At 60.6% G+C, this 19,537-nt stretch overlaps 2 protein-coding genes across 3 annotated transcripts; one reads left to right on the forward strand and one right to left on the reverse strand.

The window, feature by feature from the left end:
- Window positions 1–225: 225 nt before the first annotated feature.
- POLRMT (RNA polymerase mitochondrial) lies at window positions 226–14,120 on the reverse strand. The gene is given in 21 exon segments (XM_061356070.1): window positions 226–380; window positions 969–1,039; window positions 1,149–1,231; window positions 1,348–1,420; window positions 1,700–1,798; window positions 2,058–2,107; window positions 2,642–2,755; window positions 3,024–3,110; window positions 3,766–3,945; window positions 4,736–4,858; window positions 6,518–6,640; window positions 7,075–7,854; window positions 8,036–8,275; window positions 8,694–8,864; window positions 9,184–9,351; window positions 9,475–9,624; window positions 10,137–10,323; window positions 12,110–12,240; window positions 12,520–13,127; window positions 13,592–13,684; window positions 13,973–14,120. Coding segments are annotated over 21 exon segments (3,633 nt in total). The 5' UTR covers window positions 14,025–14,120; the 3' UTR covers window positions 226–330.
- A 493-nt stretch (window positions 14,121–14,613) lies between these two features.
- FGF22 (fibroblast growth factor 22) lies at window positions 14,614–17,621 on the forward strand. Of its 2 annotated transcripts, none has more exons than XM_061356132.1 (3): window positions 14,614–14,869; window positions 16,955–17,058; window positions 17,311–17,621. In XM_061356132.1, exons 1-3 carry the CDS (start codon window positions 14,638–14,640, stop codon window positions 17,503–17,505), a joined length of 531 nt encoding a protein of 176 aa, XP_061212116.1. In that variant the 5' UTR covers window positions 14,614–14,637; the 3' UTR covers window positions 17,506–17,621. The 2 variants fall into 2 exon arrangements, with proteins under 2 accessions (XP_061212116.1, XP_061212117.1); XM_061356133.1 differs by having other exon boundaries at window positions 17,314–17,621.
- Window positions 17,622–19,537: the final 1,916 nt, after the last annotated feature.

Consider the following 19,537-nt stretch of genomic DNA (forward strand, 5'->3'; position numbering starts at 1 on the left):
AGATGAGGAGCCACAGAGGCTGCGCTGCGGGAGAGCAGGGACAGCACCCACCCTATGGAGCTCAGGGCCTGCACCCTGCTGGTGGGGAAGGAGGGATGGATGGGGGGGGGCACATCCCACCCACCAGCATCCACAGCAGAGAGGTAGGGACCTGGGACACAGGCAGAGACCCTGTCCCTCTGTCACTGCTCGTTGCAGTCTCCATGTGCCCCAGCGTTGGTGCTGGCAGCTGGACCCGCATCACCCATGAGATGCAGGACAGAGGAGCCCTGTGGGGCAGTGCCTACCACAGCCTCTGAGGCAGAACAGGGCCCTGCTGGCTGCTGGGGCTCAGCTGAAGAAATAGGTGGAATCCATCACGTTCTCCAGGTTGAATTCACCTGAGGGAAGGAGGCAGAGGAGAGGTCAGAGGGGAGAGAAGCTGCCCCAAGCCCTGCTTCATGAAACCAGCTCAGATCCAAGGTCAAGAGGGAGCTGGAGGGCTTCAGGAGCTGCCACCCCTCCCGATGGAATGGGAGCAGCGGCCTCCTCCGCTTGGCAAAGGCACAGCAAAGGTTGGCCAGATGGTCTGGCAGACGCAGGGCCCAGAGATTAGAAGAGTTAAACTAATTGCCTCAATCCCATTGCATGCGTATCATCTAGATCCTGGCAATTACCATGCCAAGGGCCTCCCTCCCATCTCCAGGCAAATGCCTCCTGCTTGGAAACAGATGGGAGAAGAACAAGATGGGGATGGGATGAGCTGGCTCAGCCTGGGGTAAAGCCCAGGGGAAGGGAGGGATGGCTCCCAGGGCTGCTGCAGGCTCTGCCCCATGGCTCTGCAGTGCAGCACAGGCAGGAACACCGATCCCAGGGGATAGCTTTAGTGCTGTGTCCAGCTTCAGACACCCCATAAGCTTTGGTGGGCCAAATCCCCATCTCACTCCCTCTGTCTCCAAAGCACTCCTGGTCCTGTCCCATGCTCCTACCTGTCTTGGGGACATTGGACAGCTGCTCCATCAGTTTCTTCTGCCAGGGGGCTGTAGGCTCTCTGTCAGGGCTGGATGAACCAGAAGGAAAGGAAATGAGCATGGGAGCAGGATCTGGCTCTTCCAACCCATGTACAGCACCTATACCGCAGCAGCCCCGGGCAGGGGCTGAGGGGATACCTGCAGTACTTCCCCAGCATGAACTCAGACAGATCCTGCAGGATCTTCTCGCTGTGTAGAGCCACAAACTGCTGCCGACAAACCTGCAACCACCGCCAAGCCGGGTCAATGCATGGAGCAAAGGCCAGGGGAGGGAAGGGCTGGTGTGTGCCCAGAGGATGGACCAGCAGGATCCCAGCTCCTGAGGATCCCCTTTTACCTGGTTCATCACATCCACGGTGACTGCGTGAGTCCAGTAGCAATCGTGGACCGAGACGAAGGTCAGGCCCTGCCTGGGAGGCAGAAGGTGCCATAAGCGATGCTGAGAGCCCCCCCATACCCCATCAAGGTCTTTGGGCTGGGATGTGAGCAAGGACCACACGAGGAGGGCTCCCTGCAACATCTCCAGGGAGAGCAAACCCACCCCCGAGTCCCCCTTTAGCCCTTCTCTGCCAGGAAACCCAAACAGCCATAACCAGGAATACCCATTCCCCCCACCACATGCCTTGTCCTGGCAATGTTCTCCGTGCAAAGAGTGATCCTGGAGCCAGGGAACAGCCCCAGCTCCCTACCTGAGGCAGTGCAGAGCTGTGAGCATCATGTGTGTGGAGTCCAGGGAGTGGATGAAGTTGGGTGGGAAAGCGTTCTTCTGCTTCACCGTGTCAGGCTTCCTGCAGCACAGAGCAGAAGGGAGGAACTAAGGCACTTCCAAGGACAAAAATGAGACCTGGGGTTGATGGGGACAGCTCTACAAGGCCCCAGGGCCCTGCTGAAGCACAGGGCTCCACTCCTCAGCTGGTTTCCTGCAGCTCAGGGCTGTAACAGGAGCTTTGGCACTTGGTGGCAGGTTCCACTGATGGGAATGCTTTGTCCCCAGAGCACAGGCTGGGGACAGCAGGGGCTCAGTCACGACCATGGGGTCATACTTACTGGTTGCTGTGGGTGCTTTTCACGCTCAGGTTCTGCATGCTGCAGTTGAGCTGCAGGGAGAGAGAAAGGGGATGAGCCCTCCCTCTGTACTGCCCCATGCTCCTGCTCTGCAGGGAACCCCCCTGGCTGCCATAAGGGACCCTTCCAGGGCATCCCAGTCACCAGGCAGTCAGCAGTCCCCTTGGCAGGGATGCTGCCAGGCATCCTGCATCCCTTTCCCAGCTGATTCACCCTGCGAGGGCTCCAGGAAGGGCTGCTGGAGGTGAGATGTGACTCAGAGCAGCAGCAGCAGCATGTGGGAGGCGAGAGCAGCGAGTCTGAATCACGAGAGCCCCGGGAAGGCTCCTGGGAGCAGGGAATGGGCCCGTGCCTCAGCTGCCTGAGTGGGATGGGAGCAGCAGCGCTTCCTCAGCAGCACCCACCAGCTCCAGGCTCTGCAGGGAGGCTGCAGGATGTGCCTGCACACACAGATCCACCCTGATGGCCACCCCATGGGCTTTAGCTTGCTGCCTGGGGTCCTTCCCTTGCTCCCCCCCACCACGGCAGAGGAAGGGGTGGGTGATTCCTGCACATCACACACTTACCACAGTGGGCCTGGAGCGGTAGTACGGCTGCACGATGGGGAGACCCAGTGGTGTGACCCACTCCACAGTCTGGCCTGACTGGGCAATGAGCTTGGCACTCTCTGTCAGCCAGTTCTGCAGCAGAAGGAAGTGGCTGGAGTTACTATGGGAGACCCCATCCCCTCCCAGCACAGGTGATCCTGACCCTGCCTCTGACAGTGCAGTGCTTAGTTTGGCTCTGTACCAGGCACAACCCCACACCTCTGGGTTGGGACACAAGGATCCCCTTTAGGCTGGAACCCAGAAGAACCATCTCTCCCCATGGAGCATCCCCTGCTCTATGTATGGGTGAGCCAGCAAAGAAGAAAAGGCAGGAAGAGAGAAGAGGCAGCAGGCACCTTACCTGGATATCTCGGGTTGCTGAGAACATCTCCTTGATGCTGTTGAACACTTGCCTTACAAGGTAATGAGACGCTTCCCACAAGTACTCCTGCACAGACCAGAGGCAGAGAGAGGGGTCAGGCACAGGTAGCAAAAGACACGGAGCAAAGAGATGGGTAAGCTAAAGGAGAATCTCTCTGGTGCCTCAAAACTGCCTCCATCCAAACCGTGTTAAGCCTTGAGCTGCTGCAGGCAGCTGGCTGGGGGCTGTGCTGGAGGGAGGCTCTGATCAGCACTTATCCAAGGACAGGCTGACCTGTGTGACATCCCGGGATGAGCAGGAGCCTCTCACTGCCACCTCTGTCCCTGCAGGGTGACACAGCAGCAGAAACACTCCCAGCACCACTCAGCAAGGACTCAGAGTGGGCTCACACACCAAGAAACAGGCGTCAGGAGGAACAAACCTCCAAGGGCTCTGCTAGAGACAAGGGCCACTTCCAGATGGGAAGAGCACAGCCACAGACCGTGCTGTGGATCTGAAACCCCACGAGGCTGTCAGGCCACCAAACTGGTCCCCAGAAGGATGAAGGGGAGAATCCCTGCCCACCCAATCAGTGCCAGCAGGCAGCTCTGATGGAGGATGCAGGGCTCAGTCCTGCACATCCCTCTCTTAGCTGAGGTTTGGGGGGGGTAAAGAGATAACACCCCCCCCCCCATTAGGGGTTGAGAGCTGAGCCCAGCCTGCTCCAGGGCATGGGTGGTACCTCGGGGAAGTCATCGATCTCCTTGAGCCTCTTCTCCATCTGCAGGCGGCCGCCGTAGCGGGTGACCCCATAGACCACGGTCATCACCGTCTGCTTCACCACCTTGCGGCTGATGAAGCCCTGCAGCACCTGAGCGATCTTCACCCCGTGTTCAGCATCCTTCCTCCGGAACTCCTCCACCTGAGGAAGGGAGAGCCCCCAGGAGAGGTCAGCCCCATGGGGGACAGCGCTGGCCTGAGCCAGTGCCACCAGGAACCCTGCAGCCCCGTTGTCACCCCCGTTGTTAACCAGAGAGCATCCGCAGAAGGGATCAGGAGCATCTGCATCTCAGAGATAAGGCCACAGAACCTTCCACTGCTGCCTCAGCAGTGTCACTTGGCTGCTGGTGCCGGACACCACAAGGACACAGCATCAGGACCGTGGCTCAGGACTCAGGTTTTCCTGCCTCAGCCACCCCCATTGAGAAGTCAGAGGAAAACAACGCTCCTCCTGCCCTCTGCTGCTGGGATAAAGCATGCTGAGACCAGGAAGGGGTTCAGTGCCAGTTGAACGAGACTGGTAGATCCCAACACACATCCCAGCAAGCTCATTTCACATCGTGTCTTGCCAAGAAAGCTGAAGGCTTCGCAGCAGTGCCAAGGGCTGAATCCCTCCCCACTCCCTCCTACCCAGCTCAAATGAAGGAAATCCCATAACCTGTGGGCTAGCTGTGACCAAGAGATGAGGAACATCCTCTACTCTCATAGACTTCATTGAGGAGAAGTGAGAAAAGCAGAAATCCAAGGGATGCCTCATGATCTCCAGCCTGATCCCCACTGCAGCTGCTGCAGTGATTCCCATGTGGAGAGGGAGAGCCCTCTGTCCACTGGTCTTATCCCACTGTTCCTCTTTGGGAGCTGAAGGGACCTCTGTGCATCAGCAGCAAGAGGCAGGTCCTAGGACACCTCCTCCTGTCCCCAGTGTGTCTCACCTGCTGGGCCACCGCGCTGTAGACATCCTGGGGCACATCACAGGGCATCAGATTGACCGAGATGGCACCGATGAGGTCCCGGCCGAGAGCTGCATAGTGCTGGAGCCCATTGCAGGAGCCATCCTGTGGGTGGAAGCGAGGTGTCAGAGTGTGGATGGAGCACAGACAACCTCCTGAGCCACGGGCATTGCTGTTTGCTCTCCTCTCTCCAACCAGGTTTGCAGCTGGCCCAGGCCACAGCAGTTTCCATCTTCCTTCTGGCCAGTTCTGACTGGGTCTCAGCCCTAACTACTGCTGCTTATGGGGCTCGAGACCAGAAACCCTCCCAGCACGCTGCCCCCTCTGTGGGTTTTCAAAGACATCAGAGCTCTGTGGCAACACTGAGAGCCAGGGCATGTGGAAAACAGCACATCTGTTGGTTTTGGATGCTAAAAGCAGCCCCAGGGGCCTCAGAAAACCCAGGAGCAGAGGCAGGGCAAGGCGAGCATCGCTCAGCAAGCCACAGCTGACCATGATCCTTCTGACAGAACCCAGCCCTGGCTCAGAGCTGCAGTTAGGAACACACTGACCCATCCATCACAGCAACTGCCCTTACAGTCCTCCTGGACCTGAATGGGATAGGCAGGACCTGCACAATGGAATGGGAAGGTCCTGCTGCTCCCCAGACCGCACCAAACAGAAGCCATGCTGCTGCTTTGGACCAGCCCTGCTCCTCCTGTGCCTGGTCCAGGGGGAGCTGCCGGCAGGATCAAACCCTCCTCTCCTCTTCCCCTCCTCCCCACAGCCTGCAGTGCAGCAAGTTGCAGAGCTGAGCACTGAGAGTGCTCGGGCATCAGCCCTGCGGTGCCGCAGCAGAGGAGCTGCCTCTGCTAACCCAGCGCTGATGACTCAGGTGGAAAGAGGCTGAGGTGTCCTCCACAAGAAGTCCTTGCTTCGGTTTGATTAACACCCCCTCTGCTGCTCTCTTGATCCCTTGTTGTCATAACAGTATCAGTTGAGACTGTCTCAGACATATTCCAGACCGTTGCTGCTGGCAGAATACAGCCCCCTTCATCCCCCCCTCCCTGCTCCGTTATGGCCATCTGATGGAATGAGATAAATGAGTAAACCTCTCCCTAGGAAAACAATCCATCACTGTCTGCCATGCAGCAAGGGGATTTATCAGTGTGGACAGATAGCTGGCTGGGCACTGGCTGCTGAGCTGCTGGGAGAGGCCTGAGTGCTGGTTAAGGCTCCTCTGTCCTGCCAGGAAGGACAAACACCTTCCACCAGCGCCTGCACTCATCCTGCTCAGAGCGTGGGCACGGCTGACATCGAGCAGGGACAGGGCACATGGTGACAGCCACGGCACTGACTCAGCTCTGTCCCCATGCCCTTCTCCACAGGCTCACACCTCCCATCTGGAACTTCAGCCTCCGAACAGGAGCAGAGACCCCAAAAGCCTCAAAGCAGCCCCAAACACCTCTCCTCATCCCACCCTGTGGGGCCAGGCTGGCTTCCAGCCCTCACCCTGTGGCTGGAGAAGGTGAGTCTGGCCCAGCCCTCTCCCAGGCAGGCTCTGCTCCAGCCACAGGAAGCCAAAGCAGCACTCACCTGGCTCACTACTGCCTGCCCACAGCAGTGAGCTCCTGGACTTCTCCATCCCAGCTGCCTCCAGACTGTGCTCCCATCCTTAGGGAAGCCTGGCCATGGTGTGGGTAACGCAGCACTGGAGACCTGGATGCTTCCACCCTGCCCATTTCCCTCCCCCAGCCCAGCCATGCACATCCAGTGGGCTCCTACCTGGTGAATTGGGAAGTGGGAGACGTAGGCTGCTGGATCCGGGGACCTCGAGGCTTTGGCGATTTCCATACAGCATGCCAAGGCTTGCCAGGGCTCATCCGTGTTCATCCACCACTTCCTGCCCTGGGAAGAGGAAAGCACACGTTGGCAAGAGCAGGCAGTGCTCCTGTGGCACCCCAAAGCAAAGGCAGGAGCCCCTGCATCCCCAGCACACAGTGGTCCAGGCACCTCCTTCACCATTCCTCCACTTCCCAAATATTTCCTCATGTTTTCATATGGAAACGTGTTATTTAGGGAACTCTGCAACACTTTGTCTCCCTTTTTCCTCTCGACGTGGTACCTTTCAAACCAATCTGATTTCCATTCTATTGTCCCCTCTGAAAGGAACGGTCGGGTCTCCTCTGAAACTAAGGACACTGATCCCTTTTCCCCTTAGTGTATTTAGATAATTCCCATTCAGGCTCCAACACATACGGACTTCCCTGCTTCCCAGGTGAAGGGGAAGCCTCCAGCCTGGCAGGGCTCCCATCACTCCACCCCAAGAGCTCCCCGTGTACCGTAAGCGGGTGGTCAGCCGAGTCCAGGATCTCCTCCATGATCTCATTGGCGTACTCCAGGCGCTCCTGCAAAGGGTTCTTCTTCTTCAGCCCCGTGAGGTTGATGAGGTGAATCTTCAGCCAGTCCAGGCCCTTAGGCCCCAGGGGTCTTCCCTCTGCAAAGAGCAGGATGGCCCGAATGACATCGTTCCCCAGGTGGTTGAAATAAGGTGGGCAAGGGTAAGTCCTGCCTCGGAAGTCCATGTTGTGGGGAAACCAGAACACCCTGTCCCTGACATAGTTGGCGATGGAGAGCTTGTAGAGCGCATCTATGCGCAAGCTGTGCATTTCGGCTGCCTTCTTCTTGCACAGCAACAACTCGTGCTTCTGGGCCTTGTCCAAGGCAGAGGGATTGCTGGGAGCAGCAGGAGGCTTGGGAGCCTCGGAGATGGGCGGTGGGATGTCCAACATCTCATTGCCTTTGTCATTGAAGATGGAGATGATGATATCCAGCACTGGCTGGTTGATCTTCCAGGCGCAGTTGCCCAGCTGGTTGAGGGCATCCAGCACGGGGTGGAGGTTCACCAGAGGACACTGCTCCAGGAGCAGCTGGTGCTGGATGGCCCCGTCCACAAAGCGCATCAAGTTGGTGTCGTTGAGGAAAAAGGCCCCAAAATGAGGGGAGGTCCAAGGCACTGGGGGGCACAGCATAGGGATGGCGGAGGAGTTAAAGGTCAGCATGGTCTCTGCAGCGTCTGACATGATCTGGCAGAAGATGGGATGGGGCTTTATCAGCCCAACCTGAAGAGAGGAATCAGAGAGGTGAAGGTGAGGGCTTTGGAAGAGCACGTGGCCAAGGAGCAGCTAAAGACACTGCACAGAACCAGTGTCCCTGAGCAGGAAAGGCAGCAGGGAGGGACAAGGGCCTGGTTCCAACACAGAGCTGCCCTGCACAGCCCGAGAGACCCAGCATGAGGCTCACCTGACTATTGCTGCGGAAGGAGTAGATGTGGTAGAGGGCAGGGATGAGCCTGGGCTCCAGGCGAGGGCTGAGGATGTTCCTGGGCATCTTGACAGCCTGCACCAGCAGCTCCAGCATGTGCATGCCCAGGCGCATGAGGAGCATGTAGGACCAGCTGGAATCCTTCAGGCTCAGGGAAGGCCCAAAGCCTGCTTCTGCCACCAGCTTCTCCCAGTATTCCCGTGGCAACTACTTGGCAGGCTGGGAGGTGGAAGGAGAAAACAGGGTCAAGCAGAGGGACCAGGCATGCTGCTGCTGGTGAGGGGGTGCTGGATGGGATCTATGTGCCTTGGAGAAGGACCCTCCTGTCTGTGTCCCCCTGACACAGGCCCTGGGGGCAGGAGTGCTGATGTGACCAGTGAGAACCTGCTGCTGCTGCAGGCCAGGCCAGTGGCACTGCACATCCCTTCCTCTCACCAATCCCTGTGCTCACATCTCACCCTCACACACCATCCCCTGCCCTGCCAAGCACTAAACGGGGCCTTACTGGTTCTGGTGGCCTCTGCAACAGGAAGCTCCCAGAATCCAGACCTTGTGCTTGTGATGGGGTGGACAAATTGCTTTGTCTCTGCTCTGCTGCTGCAGCCCACAGGTCCCCTCCTGTCCCAGGCATGCCTACCTGGCCGTCCTTTGCCAGCAGCTGGATGTAGCCCTCATAGACCACCCGCAGCTTCTCCAGCTGACCACTGCACAGCTTCCTCCGGGTGACGTATCTGTCATAGACCTTGGAGCCCAGCTCCTTGGCCAAGACAGCCAGGGATTCTCCTTGTGGAGACAGGGTGCTGAGCATCTGAGAAAGGGGAAGGCAAAGAGGGCCTTAAGGAGAGAGGAACAGAAAGATGGAGCAGAGAGACAAAGCAGGAGTTAAAGCCCCTGTGCAGGGAGCATGGGAAGATGCCCGTTCCCATGGTGCTGAGTAGATGAGGAGGAAGGAAACATGGCCAGGACAGAGCAGGGGCTCCAGGGCCCAGCACAGGAAGCAGAGCCTGTACCTAACAGCGTGGGCAGGCTCATATCCTGATCCTGCTGGCCCAAGGACAACGGTGCTTTGCAGCAGCCATTTGGCCACCCTGCTCCTGTGGCTCTGGGAGGGCAGAGCAGGGTCCTACCTGCAGCATGATGCCCACGTACTCCTCCTCCGGCAGCAGGCATAGGTAGGGGTACAGCACGTTGTACCTTGATGCTGTCTTGAGCTTGGACATGGTGTGCTTTGACTTCTGCAGGGCCTGGAGGATGGAGTCGTGCCACTGGGAACGGAGGGTGGCCAGGAGCTTGCGCTGCACAGGAACAGGAGGAAGGCTGAAATGCTGTGGTGAGAGTGCCACCAGGAAGCTGTCCCCCTCCTAAGCCTGTCCCTGCTTCCCTCCTGACCTGCAGCCCCATCACTCCCTGAGCTTTACCGCTTTAATGGCTTGTGGGGTCAGAGGTTTGCTCGACTCCACTGACTCGATGGTTATGGTGTTGTTCATCTCCAGCTCCAGCTGCTTCTGAAAGCACTCCCGCAGCTCCTGCACAGAGAAATCCAGCTTGGGGTACGGGACCATCTTCTCCTGCAACCAGAGCGAACCAGTAAGTGCCAAAAGCCAGAGGGAGAATCATAGAATAGTTAGGGTAGGAAAGGACCTTAAGATCATCCAGTTCCAGCCCCCTGCCATGGGCAGGGATACCTTGCACTAAAGCATCTCAGTCAAGGCTCTGTCCAGCCTGGCTTTGAACACTGCCAGGGATGGAGCATTCACAACCTCCCTGGGCAACCCATTCCAGTGCCTCACCACCCTCACAGTAAAGAACTTCCCCCTTATATCCAATCTAAACTTCCCCTGTTTAGGTTTGAACCCGTTATCACTTGTCGCATCACTGCAGTCCCTAATGAAGAGTCCCTCCCCAGCATCCTTATAGTCCCCCTAAAGAGAAGACAGGCTCATTCTCCCAGCTCCCCTGCCAGAGGCACGTGGGATGAGGCCCCTCTGAAGGCACCTTCCTGGGACCCAGAGGACCACAGGTCTGAGGCCTCAGTGAGCCTGGAGCACCCTGCAGGGACACCCTGAGCTCCGGGGCTTACCCTGGAGTAGAAGTCCTGGAGCAGAGAAGACTTGCAAGTCTCCGGGCTGGGTGCAGGGGGCAGCTCGTAGTCGGGCTGGACCATCCTGATGGCCTTCAGCACCTTCTCCTTCTCATCCTCCTCAAACAGGCACTTCTGGAAGAGCTCATCCACATGGAAGCCATCGTGCTGCAGCTGCTGCAAGTACCTGAGGAGGGGCAGATCAAACAGGTCAGAGCTTTCCCAAGGGACTGTGCACAGAAAGCAGCACATCACAGGGCAGGGAACAAGGGGTTTAAGAAGACCAAGCATGAAGGAGACAGATGGGGTTAAGAGCCTCGACTGTATCAGGCTTTTCCGTCCTCACATGTGCCCTAAGCAGCATCACCCAGACCCACAATGGGATGAAGAGCACCCCCATCCTAAACCCCTGGTAACCACAAAAGCAAAACCCTCTCCCAGAGCAGGGCCTGGGGAGTGGCACCCACCAAGAATGAGCTCTGAGCACAGGGCAGGAGACTGAACCCCAGCCCTGGACCATGCCAAAAGGGCTGGGGAGGCCTTCCCATGCTGGGTGCTTCTTTCCTCTGTGCCACCCTTCATGCTGGGGCAGCTGCAGGAGGGTGCAGCTTCTTCCCACTCACTGAGAAGGCTCTGGCAGGGCTGGGGAGCAGGATGTGCCCCATGCACTTGCCCTGGGGTGCCTCTTCCCTTCCCCTACACACTCCTCAAAGCATGTTCTGGTGTCCTCAACATAAAAAGGACATGGAACTGTTGGAACAAGTCCAGAGGAGGCCACGAGGATGCTCAGGGACTGGAGGACCTCCCATATGAAGACAGGATGAGAAAGTTGGGGCTGTTCAGCCTGGAGAGGAGAAGCTGCGTGGAGACCTCAGAGCAGCCTTCCATTATCTGAAGGGGGCCTATAGGAATGCTGGGGAGGGACTCTTCATTAGGGACTGCAGTGATGGGACAAGGGGTAATGGGTTAAAACTGAAACAGGGGAAGTTTAGACTGGATATAAGGAGGAAGCTCTTTACTGTGAGGGGGGTGAGGCACTGGAATGGGTTGCCCAAGGAGGCTGTGAATGCTCCATCCCTGGCAGTGTTCAAGGCCAGGTCGGACAGAGCCTTGGGTGAGATGGTTTAGAGCGAGGTGTCCCTGCCCATGGCAGAGGGGTTGGAACTGGATGATCTTAAGGTCCTTTCCAACCCAAACCATTCTATGATTCTATGTTCCATGCAGTAACCGGTGCCTGATGGAGCCGATGCCTCCCTGCAGCAAAAAGGGCATAACTGGGACACCCACCCAAGGAGGTTCCAGGAGCACCACTGCAGGGCAGGCTGGCAGCAGGATGCTGTCCTGCAGGAACATGGGAGCATTCCCTGTTCCCCACCCAGGCAGGAGCCAGCTCTTGGAGCTGCTGGGGTGGGAGCTGCCTCCAGCCTGTCCTCACAAGGTCACCAGCCTCAGGTTACAGCAACCAAACCATCCACCCTCCATTGAGCTTTCACCTTCGTGCTCAATGGGGAGGCTGAGCAGGAAGATGCAGGTTCCTTCACCCCCAAAGAGCCCTCAAGGCTCCCCCTCCAACCCCAGCCAACTGGAAGGAACCCATGGGGCTGGGCACAGCCTGGGCACTGTGGTTCATGCACACAGCCTGGGGGTCAGGGCACGGGAGCACTCTGGCAGGGCTGCAATGGGAACAGTGGCAGGAAGCTCCCTTCCCTGCAGTCCCCACCTCCCACTGCCCAGCCCCACCGAGGATGCTGTGGGATCACATCCTCCTGGATCTGAGGTGCAGCAGGAGCCCAGAGCCCCCCCTGCTGACCAGCCCAGTCCATGCTGGGTGATCCTGGATGGAGGATAGGGACAGTGGCACCAGCCAGGTCCCCATGGGGACCCCATAGCCTGGGAGCAGAGCAGCACCCCCCCCTCTGCCAGGCTCTCAGCACCCTGGGCCATGCCAGGGCAGGGAAGCAGAACCACGTTACCTCCAGATGGCTTTGGTGCAGACAGGGTTCCGGCCCATGCACTCCAGTGCTGCCGCATAGGAATCCAGGTTGGGCCGGAGCCCAGCAGATTCCAGCATGGAAAACAGGTGGTTGATGCGCTGCAGACGGCCCTGGCGAGGAGAAGGGAATGGGGCTGTGGACACAGGCACCAGCAGCCCCACACCCCTCTGCTCCTGTTCAAATCCAGCCCCATCCCCTCAAAGCCACCTCATGGGGATCAGTGGCCTCATACCAGCTCCATCCCTCTCAGCAGAAGCTTGGTACCCTTGCTGAAGGCAGATGTGACACAGATCAAACTGTGACCGCTGCTTGTACAAGCACCAAGCTCTTCCTCCTGAGCCCTGTCCCCTCCCAGCCACCCAGAAACCCATAGACCAGTAGGTCAGTACCTTTCTTGCCCAGCTCCGCATCACGACGTTGTATGCACTGACATTCAACACCCTTCTCTTTGCACGGGACCTGTGGTACATGATGAGGAGCCTCTCGGCTTCCTCTGGCTGCTGCAGGAACAGGAAGCACTCGAGGTTGGACTGGATGGTCTGCTGCAGGATCTTAACCTGGCTGCTCTCCTTGTCATGCAGCACCTTCCGGCGTGGCTCCTTCACAGCCTCCTGCCCTGCTGCCACCGTGGGCTTCCCATGGGCAGGGACACCGTGAGAGCCAGCGTGGCCCTGGCTCCAGCCTGCAACCGTGTTGGTCTTTGGGGTCTTCAGGCTCTTCTTGCTTTTACCTTTGCCTTTCACCTTGTCCTGGGCTTTGTCCTTGACCTCATCCTCCAGAGCCAGCTTGGAGGCAGCAATGGGCGACATCTGCTCCACCTTCAGCTGCTGGATGCGCGCCTCCTTCTTCAGCTTCTCAACCCAGCTGCTGGTCCTGGCCAGGCCCTCCCCTCCTTCACTGGGAGCCACCACCTCCTGCAGCGGGGCCAGCTCCACTTTGCTGTCCGTCACCTCTGGGACACTGCTGGCTTGGAGCTGCTTCACCCGAGCTTTCAGCACTGCCAGGGAACACAGAGGAGGGGATTAGTGAAGGGATGCAAAGCCCAAGCACAGGCTCTGTCCTACCCCAGGGGCATTGGGAGCACCCAGGAACATGCTCAGGAGAAGAGGCTTCCCACCAGGACTTTCCCCCTCCTTGTCCAGCAATGAGCTGCCTGGATCACCGTGGTCCTAGCACCCACCCCAGGGACCGCAGCATCGTCACTGCAATGACAGGACACCAGTGCACGCTTGTCCGCTTCCCTGGGCCTCCCAGCCTCAGCCTAAAGCCAGAGCAGGTTCCAGGTCAGGCAGCAGGGCCCTTCCTGAGGGTAGAATGGGCCTGTAGGTCCCTAAGGACAGGGCAAGCAGGACGCTCATGGGAAGCCCCATATCCTTGCTCAGGTTATTTCCCTTCCCCAATACGTTCTACCCGGAGTGGGAAGGCTCTGGGAGCACCCCCGGGCCGCTGCAGCTCTCCCACCTTGCAGCAGCTCCGTCCTCTCGCAGGGGCCGTTTCTCTTCGCCTTCTTGGCGCTGGCAGAGGAGTAGCTCCGGAGGATGCTCCATGGGATCCCTGCAGTGGGAAAACACCAAGACCCGGAGCTCAGGGGAGGCTTCGGCCCTTCCAGCACAAACTGCCCCACACCATGGCTGGGGACAGGGACGGGGACAGGGACCCCCCCCCTCACCCCTGATCCCTTGTTGGAAGGGGGGTCCCCAGGCCCGTCCCCAGGCTCCGTCCTCAGGCCCGGGTGAGGCCTGCGGGGCCGCCCAGCCCCGGCTCCGCCCCGGAGGACGAGAGACACCACCGCCCCCCCCACCGCCTCCCCCGGCCGCCCCGGGCCCGTTCCCCGCCGCTCACCGGCGCCCCGCAGGCGGCCCGGGCCCGGCAGCGCCGCCCGCAGCAGCGACATGCCCCGCCGCGCTACGCCGCCATGCCCCGCGCTCTGCGCAGCCGTCGCGCAAAGCACGCCGGGAGCCGTAGTTCCGCTACCGAAGGACTACAACTCCCATGGTGCAGCGCGGCAGCGCAACGCGCTCCCCCCTCTGGACAGCGGCGGCCCCGACGGGACGGGACGGGACGGGAGCGGAGCCCCGCGGGGACGGCGCTGGGCCACGGCGCTCCCCCGCGCCCCAACCGGCACCGGGCTCCGCGCCTCAAGCGGATACCACCCCTAAGCCCATGCCCCTCGCCTGCCCCCCAGACCTGCCCGAGGAGCCCCGCTCGGCCGCCGCAGAAGCCGATGGGGACCGGAGCATGCAGCACCCCCCACCCCGGCGCCCCGCAACGGCAGGCGGGTGTCCCCGGCCGGGGCTGCAAGGCAGCAGTCGGGTCACCGGTTGATGAATGGGAGCCCCCGCCCTTCGCCCCCACCCCTCAGCCCCGCCCCGCGCCATTGGCCCCCGCCCCGGCTCGCTCTGCTCCGCGCTCGGGCCGCCCGCGCCGTCGGGGCCGGTCGCGGCCGTGGCCATGGCCGCCCTCCCGCCGCCCCGCCGCGCCCCGCCGTCCACCCGGCGCTCGCCGCTATGAGGCGCGGGGGCCCCGCCGCCCTCGCCGCCTGCCTCGCCGGGGCGTTCGCCGTGCTGGCGGGGCCGGGGTCGGGCAGCACCGCCTGGGGCGGCCGGCGGCCCCCCCGCAGCTACGGCCACTTGGAGGGCGACGTGCGCTGGAGGCGGCTCTTCTCCGCCACCCGCTTCTTCCTGCGCATCGACGGCAGCGGCGGCGTGGAGGGGACGCGCTGGAGGGAGCGGCCGGGCAGTGAGTGCAGCCGGGGAGAGCCGGGGCGGGGTCCCGCCGCCCTCCCACCGGAGGCCAGAGCCCGGTCCTGGGAGGTTCTGAAGCAGAGGCGGCCGGGGCCGGGCACAGACGGGGCAGGGGCTGGACGGGGGCGACGGCGACGGGGCCCCTCTGTACCCGGTGCCGGGGAGATGCAGCAGCTCCTCCAGCGACCGCGGCCGTCGGGACACGATCGGCTCCTCCTGCCCTCGCCCCCCGGAGCCCCTTTCCAGGGGTCCGGCTGCCGCCCTGCGTTGTTGGGGCGACAGAAAGCGCAAGGAGGGGATGAGAAGGGGGTCCCCGGGCGGCGCTGGGCGGGGGGAGTCCCCTGCCCTTCGATACAGAGCGGGGGGATGTGATCATTCCCTGTAGCCGCTCTGGGGAGGATAAAGGCTGAAGAGGATGAGGAGGGATGGAGGACGATGTTGGTCTCAGCGCTGAGCATCCATGAGCATGGTTTTGGGGAGAGGAGCTGCCCCATCGAGGGGACCACAGAGCATCCACTGCCCGCAGGGCTCCGGCTGGGCAGACAGGGGGCACAGCACCCCTGGTGCCGTGGGGTCCGTTGCTACGGGCTCCCCACGGGCTGGTCCTCCCGAGGGGCCGGGCAGCACATCCCGGGGGGGGGGGACGGAGGCAGCAAACACTGGAGGATGTCGGAGCTGCGATCCGGAGCCTGGGAACAAGCCGGCAGGATTAGGCCTTCCCCTGGGGCTGGGGCTGAGGCTGCTCCACCCCGCAGCCCTCGGGAGCGGCCGCGTGTGCCGGTGAGGAGAGGCTGATCCCGGGGTCCGGATCCTGCCCCGGCTCCGTGGTTGCTTGCTCCCACCGGGTCCCCTCCATGGTGACAGCGCCGTGGGTCCCAAGGGGATGTGGCACCTGCAGAGCTGCCACCCCAGGCTCAGCACCCATGGTACCAGCCCGTTTTGGGTGCTGGGTTCTGGTCCTCGGTGACAGGGAGCAGGCACCAGGCTGACAGGGGCGTGCGGGATGGGGGTGATGGAGATGCCCGAGTGTCCTGGGGGGGCCAGAATGTGGGGCAGGAATGATGCTGAGGATGGGATCAGCATCCCCCAGCCCATGTCCTGGTCACCCACCCAGCTCAGGATGAGGGAGCCACGGCTCAAGGAGCCCTCCTGCGGTGCCGGAGGCTGTTGGGAGCCCCAGCCGGGAGCGCTGCCAGCACCAAGCACCCCAACACGTTCCTTTGCCATGTGGCAACGGGGCCTGGCAGGAGGAGCTGCCCCAGGCGCTCCCATGGGGCTCACTCTGGTTATCACTTGGGCTCTGCTCTTCAGCCCTCACCATGACAGCAGTGGGGCTCTGAGACTGGAGGGGTGAGACTGGGAGCACTGGGAGCTGCTGTTCGGTGATTCCAGAACCAGGCACCGGGAAGCAAAAGCGCCAGGGGCTATTTTGGGGACAGCACAAGTCCTTTGTTATAAATAGCAGCTCCGAATGGGGATGGAGTCACAAGCACTTGCTCAACCCTTCCCCATGGCTGCAGCTTGGCAATGGCTTCACTGGGCCCTGCAGGTCGTGATGGGTTCCAGGGGGGTGTTGCCTGGTTAAAGCCCCCCCCCGAGGTGCTGGAGCCACTGTCTCATCCTCATCCAGTGGTGCCCACGGGCTGCATCTTGCCCCTTGCCCATATCTCTGCCTGATGGAGCTCTGTTCTCCCCTTCCCACTGCAGCGTGTGCCTGGTGGGCAGCAGGGCAGGATGCGGTGCAGGAATCCAAAGGCCCTGCCGATGCTCTGGGTGTTCCCTGTGTCGGAGCTGCTGGTCCGACCGCATGCCTTTCCCATTAGCGGCTGTGCCGGGCACACAGCAGGGCAGCCACAGCCCGGCTGCAGCAACCTCTTGGGCTCATCTCAGCATCCTTCAGTGCTGTCGCATCCCTCCTGCCCATGGTGACCAGTGCAGGGCCGTGTATCCGCACTGGTGCCACCAGCATCCACAGGCAGCACCATCGGGCTGGGCCCTTGGAAGGAGAGGAGTAAAAATGGAATCCTCCCTGGATCAGAGGTTCCCAATCCCGGCTGAGCCCTCATTCCCTGTCCCACAGGCATCGTCGAGATCCGGTCGGTGCGTGTCGGCGTCGTGGCCATCCGTGCGGTGCACACCGGCTTCTACCTGGCCATGAACCAGCGGGGCAGGCTCTATGGGTCGGTAGGTCGGACACTGCGTCCTGGGAGCGGGATCGGAGGCAGAGGGCAGAGCTGGAACGGGGGGTCCCAAACCCACTGGGACCGGTGCTCAGGAGCAGGCTCCTGGTTTCCTGTGCGCTCCCCATCAGGGGCACTCACAGAGCATCCCCCAGGCACTGGTGTCCTGCTCTGCCCCTGGGCTCCATCCCACCGGAGCAGGGTGATGATGGGTCCTGAGCACAGCCACCGCTCACCCCCTTCCCTCTCCTGCCAGAAGGAATTCAGCCCCAACTGCAAGTTCATGGAGCGCATCGAGGAGAACGGCTACAACACGTACGCGGCGCTGCGCTGGCGCCACCGGGGCCGCCCCATGTTCCTCTCGCTCAATAGCAAGGGCAGGCCACGGCGAGGGGGCAAGACACGGCGGCAGCAGCTCTCCACACACTTCCTGCCCATGCTCGTCAGCTGAGCCCATCCCGGGGGAGAAAACTGGGGGGGAAAAGGGTGATTTTATTTATGTACAGATCTATTTTTGTGTTATTTATTGGTTTGGTTTGGATGGATGTGGAAGGAAGATGCTCCGGATGCAGCTGCGCAGGGATGCGGCTCTTCCCTGCCATCCCGTTGTGGCAGGGACCAGGCGGCCAGCTCTCTGCCACTGGTGTGTGTGTAAGGGCTGGGATGCGTTGGTGGGTTGCATTTGTCTCTTGTCCCGGCACTGGTGGCAATTAAAGCTGTGTTCATGGCATGGAATGGGCAGTGAGTGTTGGTGCTGTGATGGTGGGTTTGGTTTCCCTGGGGTTGTGCCTGCATCCCCCAGCAGCATCCCTGCTGCGCCCAGTGCCAAACCTCACCCACAGGAAGCACCAGTGATGGGTGTTCAGTGGCACAAAGGATGGAGCAGGGAAAGAGCCTGGACCTTGCACTCACATTGCAGGGAAGCACTTGATGCGTTACCAGCACCTGCTCCAAAAGGGAGCATCCCGTGGGATGCTCAGTGCAGGGGGATGCAGCCCTGAGGGCATAAAGGGACAAGGCAAAGGGGGACAAGAGGGTCACAGCTGCTGTCCTGCTGCATCACTGCAATGGGCTCTCACCTCATCAGCCAGCCCAGACCCTCAGGTGCACACAGCCCTGCTTGGGGGGAGCGAGGATGCTGCTCCCCACCATGTGCAGACCCAATGGGATGTCACAAGCAGAGACCCGACCTGGTCCTCAGCAGGAGTACCGGGACCCCCATGGATGCAAATGGTGCCCAGTGGGCACCGAGGTGCAGTGAGGCTGCCCCATCCATTGTCCCCAGTGGAGGTGGAGCTGGGAAGGTGGATAATGACCAGCCCCTTGCCTGGAGGGGAGCAAGGGCACAAACAGCACCAGGGCACGTCCTGCGCCACGCTCCGCAGCCAGGCACCGCAGCCTGGTCACTTTGTCACGTCAGACACGATGGCCCCAGTGAAAACCACCAAACTCGTTCCATTTCCTACCCAACCAGCTCCAAATGAGTCTGAGAGAGGGAACAGGCACGGTGTTAACCATGTGGTGACCAGGGCTGGGAGCCTCTGCCATGCACCCACCATGGGCTGTGCATCCCCCTGAGCACTGCTCACACAGTGGGGGGAATCAGCCCCCAAGCTCCAGGAGCCACACACACCATTGGCAGATGGAGTGTGCTGGGAGAAGGAAGGGATTTGAAGGGCTCCGGTGCTGCCTTTTGGTGATTAAAGAGCAAAGCTTTGCCTCCGTGCTGCTGGGCACACACGGGCTCCACCAGGGACCTTCCTGCTGCCACCCACTTCCCAAGCGCAGGAGCTCGGAGGACGAGCCATTTACCTTGATCTACCAGTCCCGAGATAAAGCCTGGTCCCGCAGGCATCTGCCCCATGAGATGAAAGGCGCCGCTGGGCTGCCCTGGCAAAGGCAAGGAGGAAAAACATTCCAGGGGAGTTGCTCAGCACCGGCTCCAACAACCCTGCCCTCCTCATGGTCCAGAATGGCCCCAAACCCAGCAAATGAGGTCCCTGCCTTCCCTCTTCTAGGGTAAGGCCATGCTGCAAGAGACACCAAAGCCCCATGTCCTGATGCTTACCCTGGAGCACCCTGCACTGCTGCAAACACCCCGTGCTCCCAAGGCCACACTGGAGATCCAGAGCAAAACCAAGTGAGGTTCTGCTCCCCTCCTGGCCCGCTGAGCACAGACACAGGTAGGTCACTGCCTGCTCTGGTCACATTCTTTTCATTCCCCAAGCTCCTGTTACAGAAACCACCCCTGGGTCCTGAGCTCTCCTTTTGTAATCAGCTGTGCTTTAAGCAGCTCAGGACTACATTTTTCTCCATCCAAACTGTGGTTTTCCCTATCACCTGATCACCATAGATGGGCTGGTCCTTGCTCTGCTGCACGCCCCGTCCTGATGGCAGCACAGCAGGAAAGGCTGCTCAGGCAGGACTGCAACAGGGAGGTGTAAAAATACATCAGATCAGGCAACGCTGCTCTCCACTGCGAT

Source organism: Neopsephotus bourkii, unplaced genomic scaffold, assembly GCF_033783945.1.
Source record: "Neopsephotus bourkii isolate Nb327-2 ecotype Australia unplaced genomic scaffold, CSIRO-AGI_Nbou_v1 NB_838, whole genome shotgun sequence".
NCBI lineage: Eukaryota > Metazoa > Chordata > Aves > Psittaciformes > Psittacidae > Neopsephotus > Neopsephotus bourkii.

Bases quoted from the DNA above. Each gene is read 5' to 3' on its own strand.
- FGF22 (XM_061356132.1), top strand. From the start codon at position 14,638: ATGAGGCGCGGGGGCCCCGCCGCCCTCGCCGCCTGCCTCGCCGGGGCG. The intron at 14,870-16,954 runs GTGAGTGCAGCC...CCTGTCCCACAG, and splicing joins CTGGAGGGAGCGGCCGGGCA to GCATCGTCGAGATCCGGTCG. The intron at 17,059-17,310 runs GTAGGTCGGACA...CTCTCCTGCCAG, and splicing joins GGGGCAGGCTCTATGGGTCG to AAGGAATTCAGCCCCAACTG.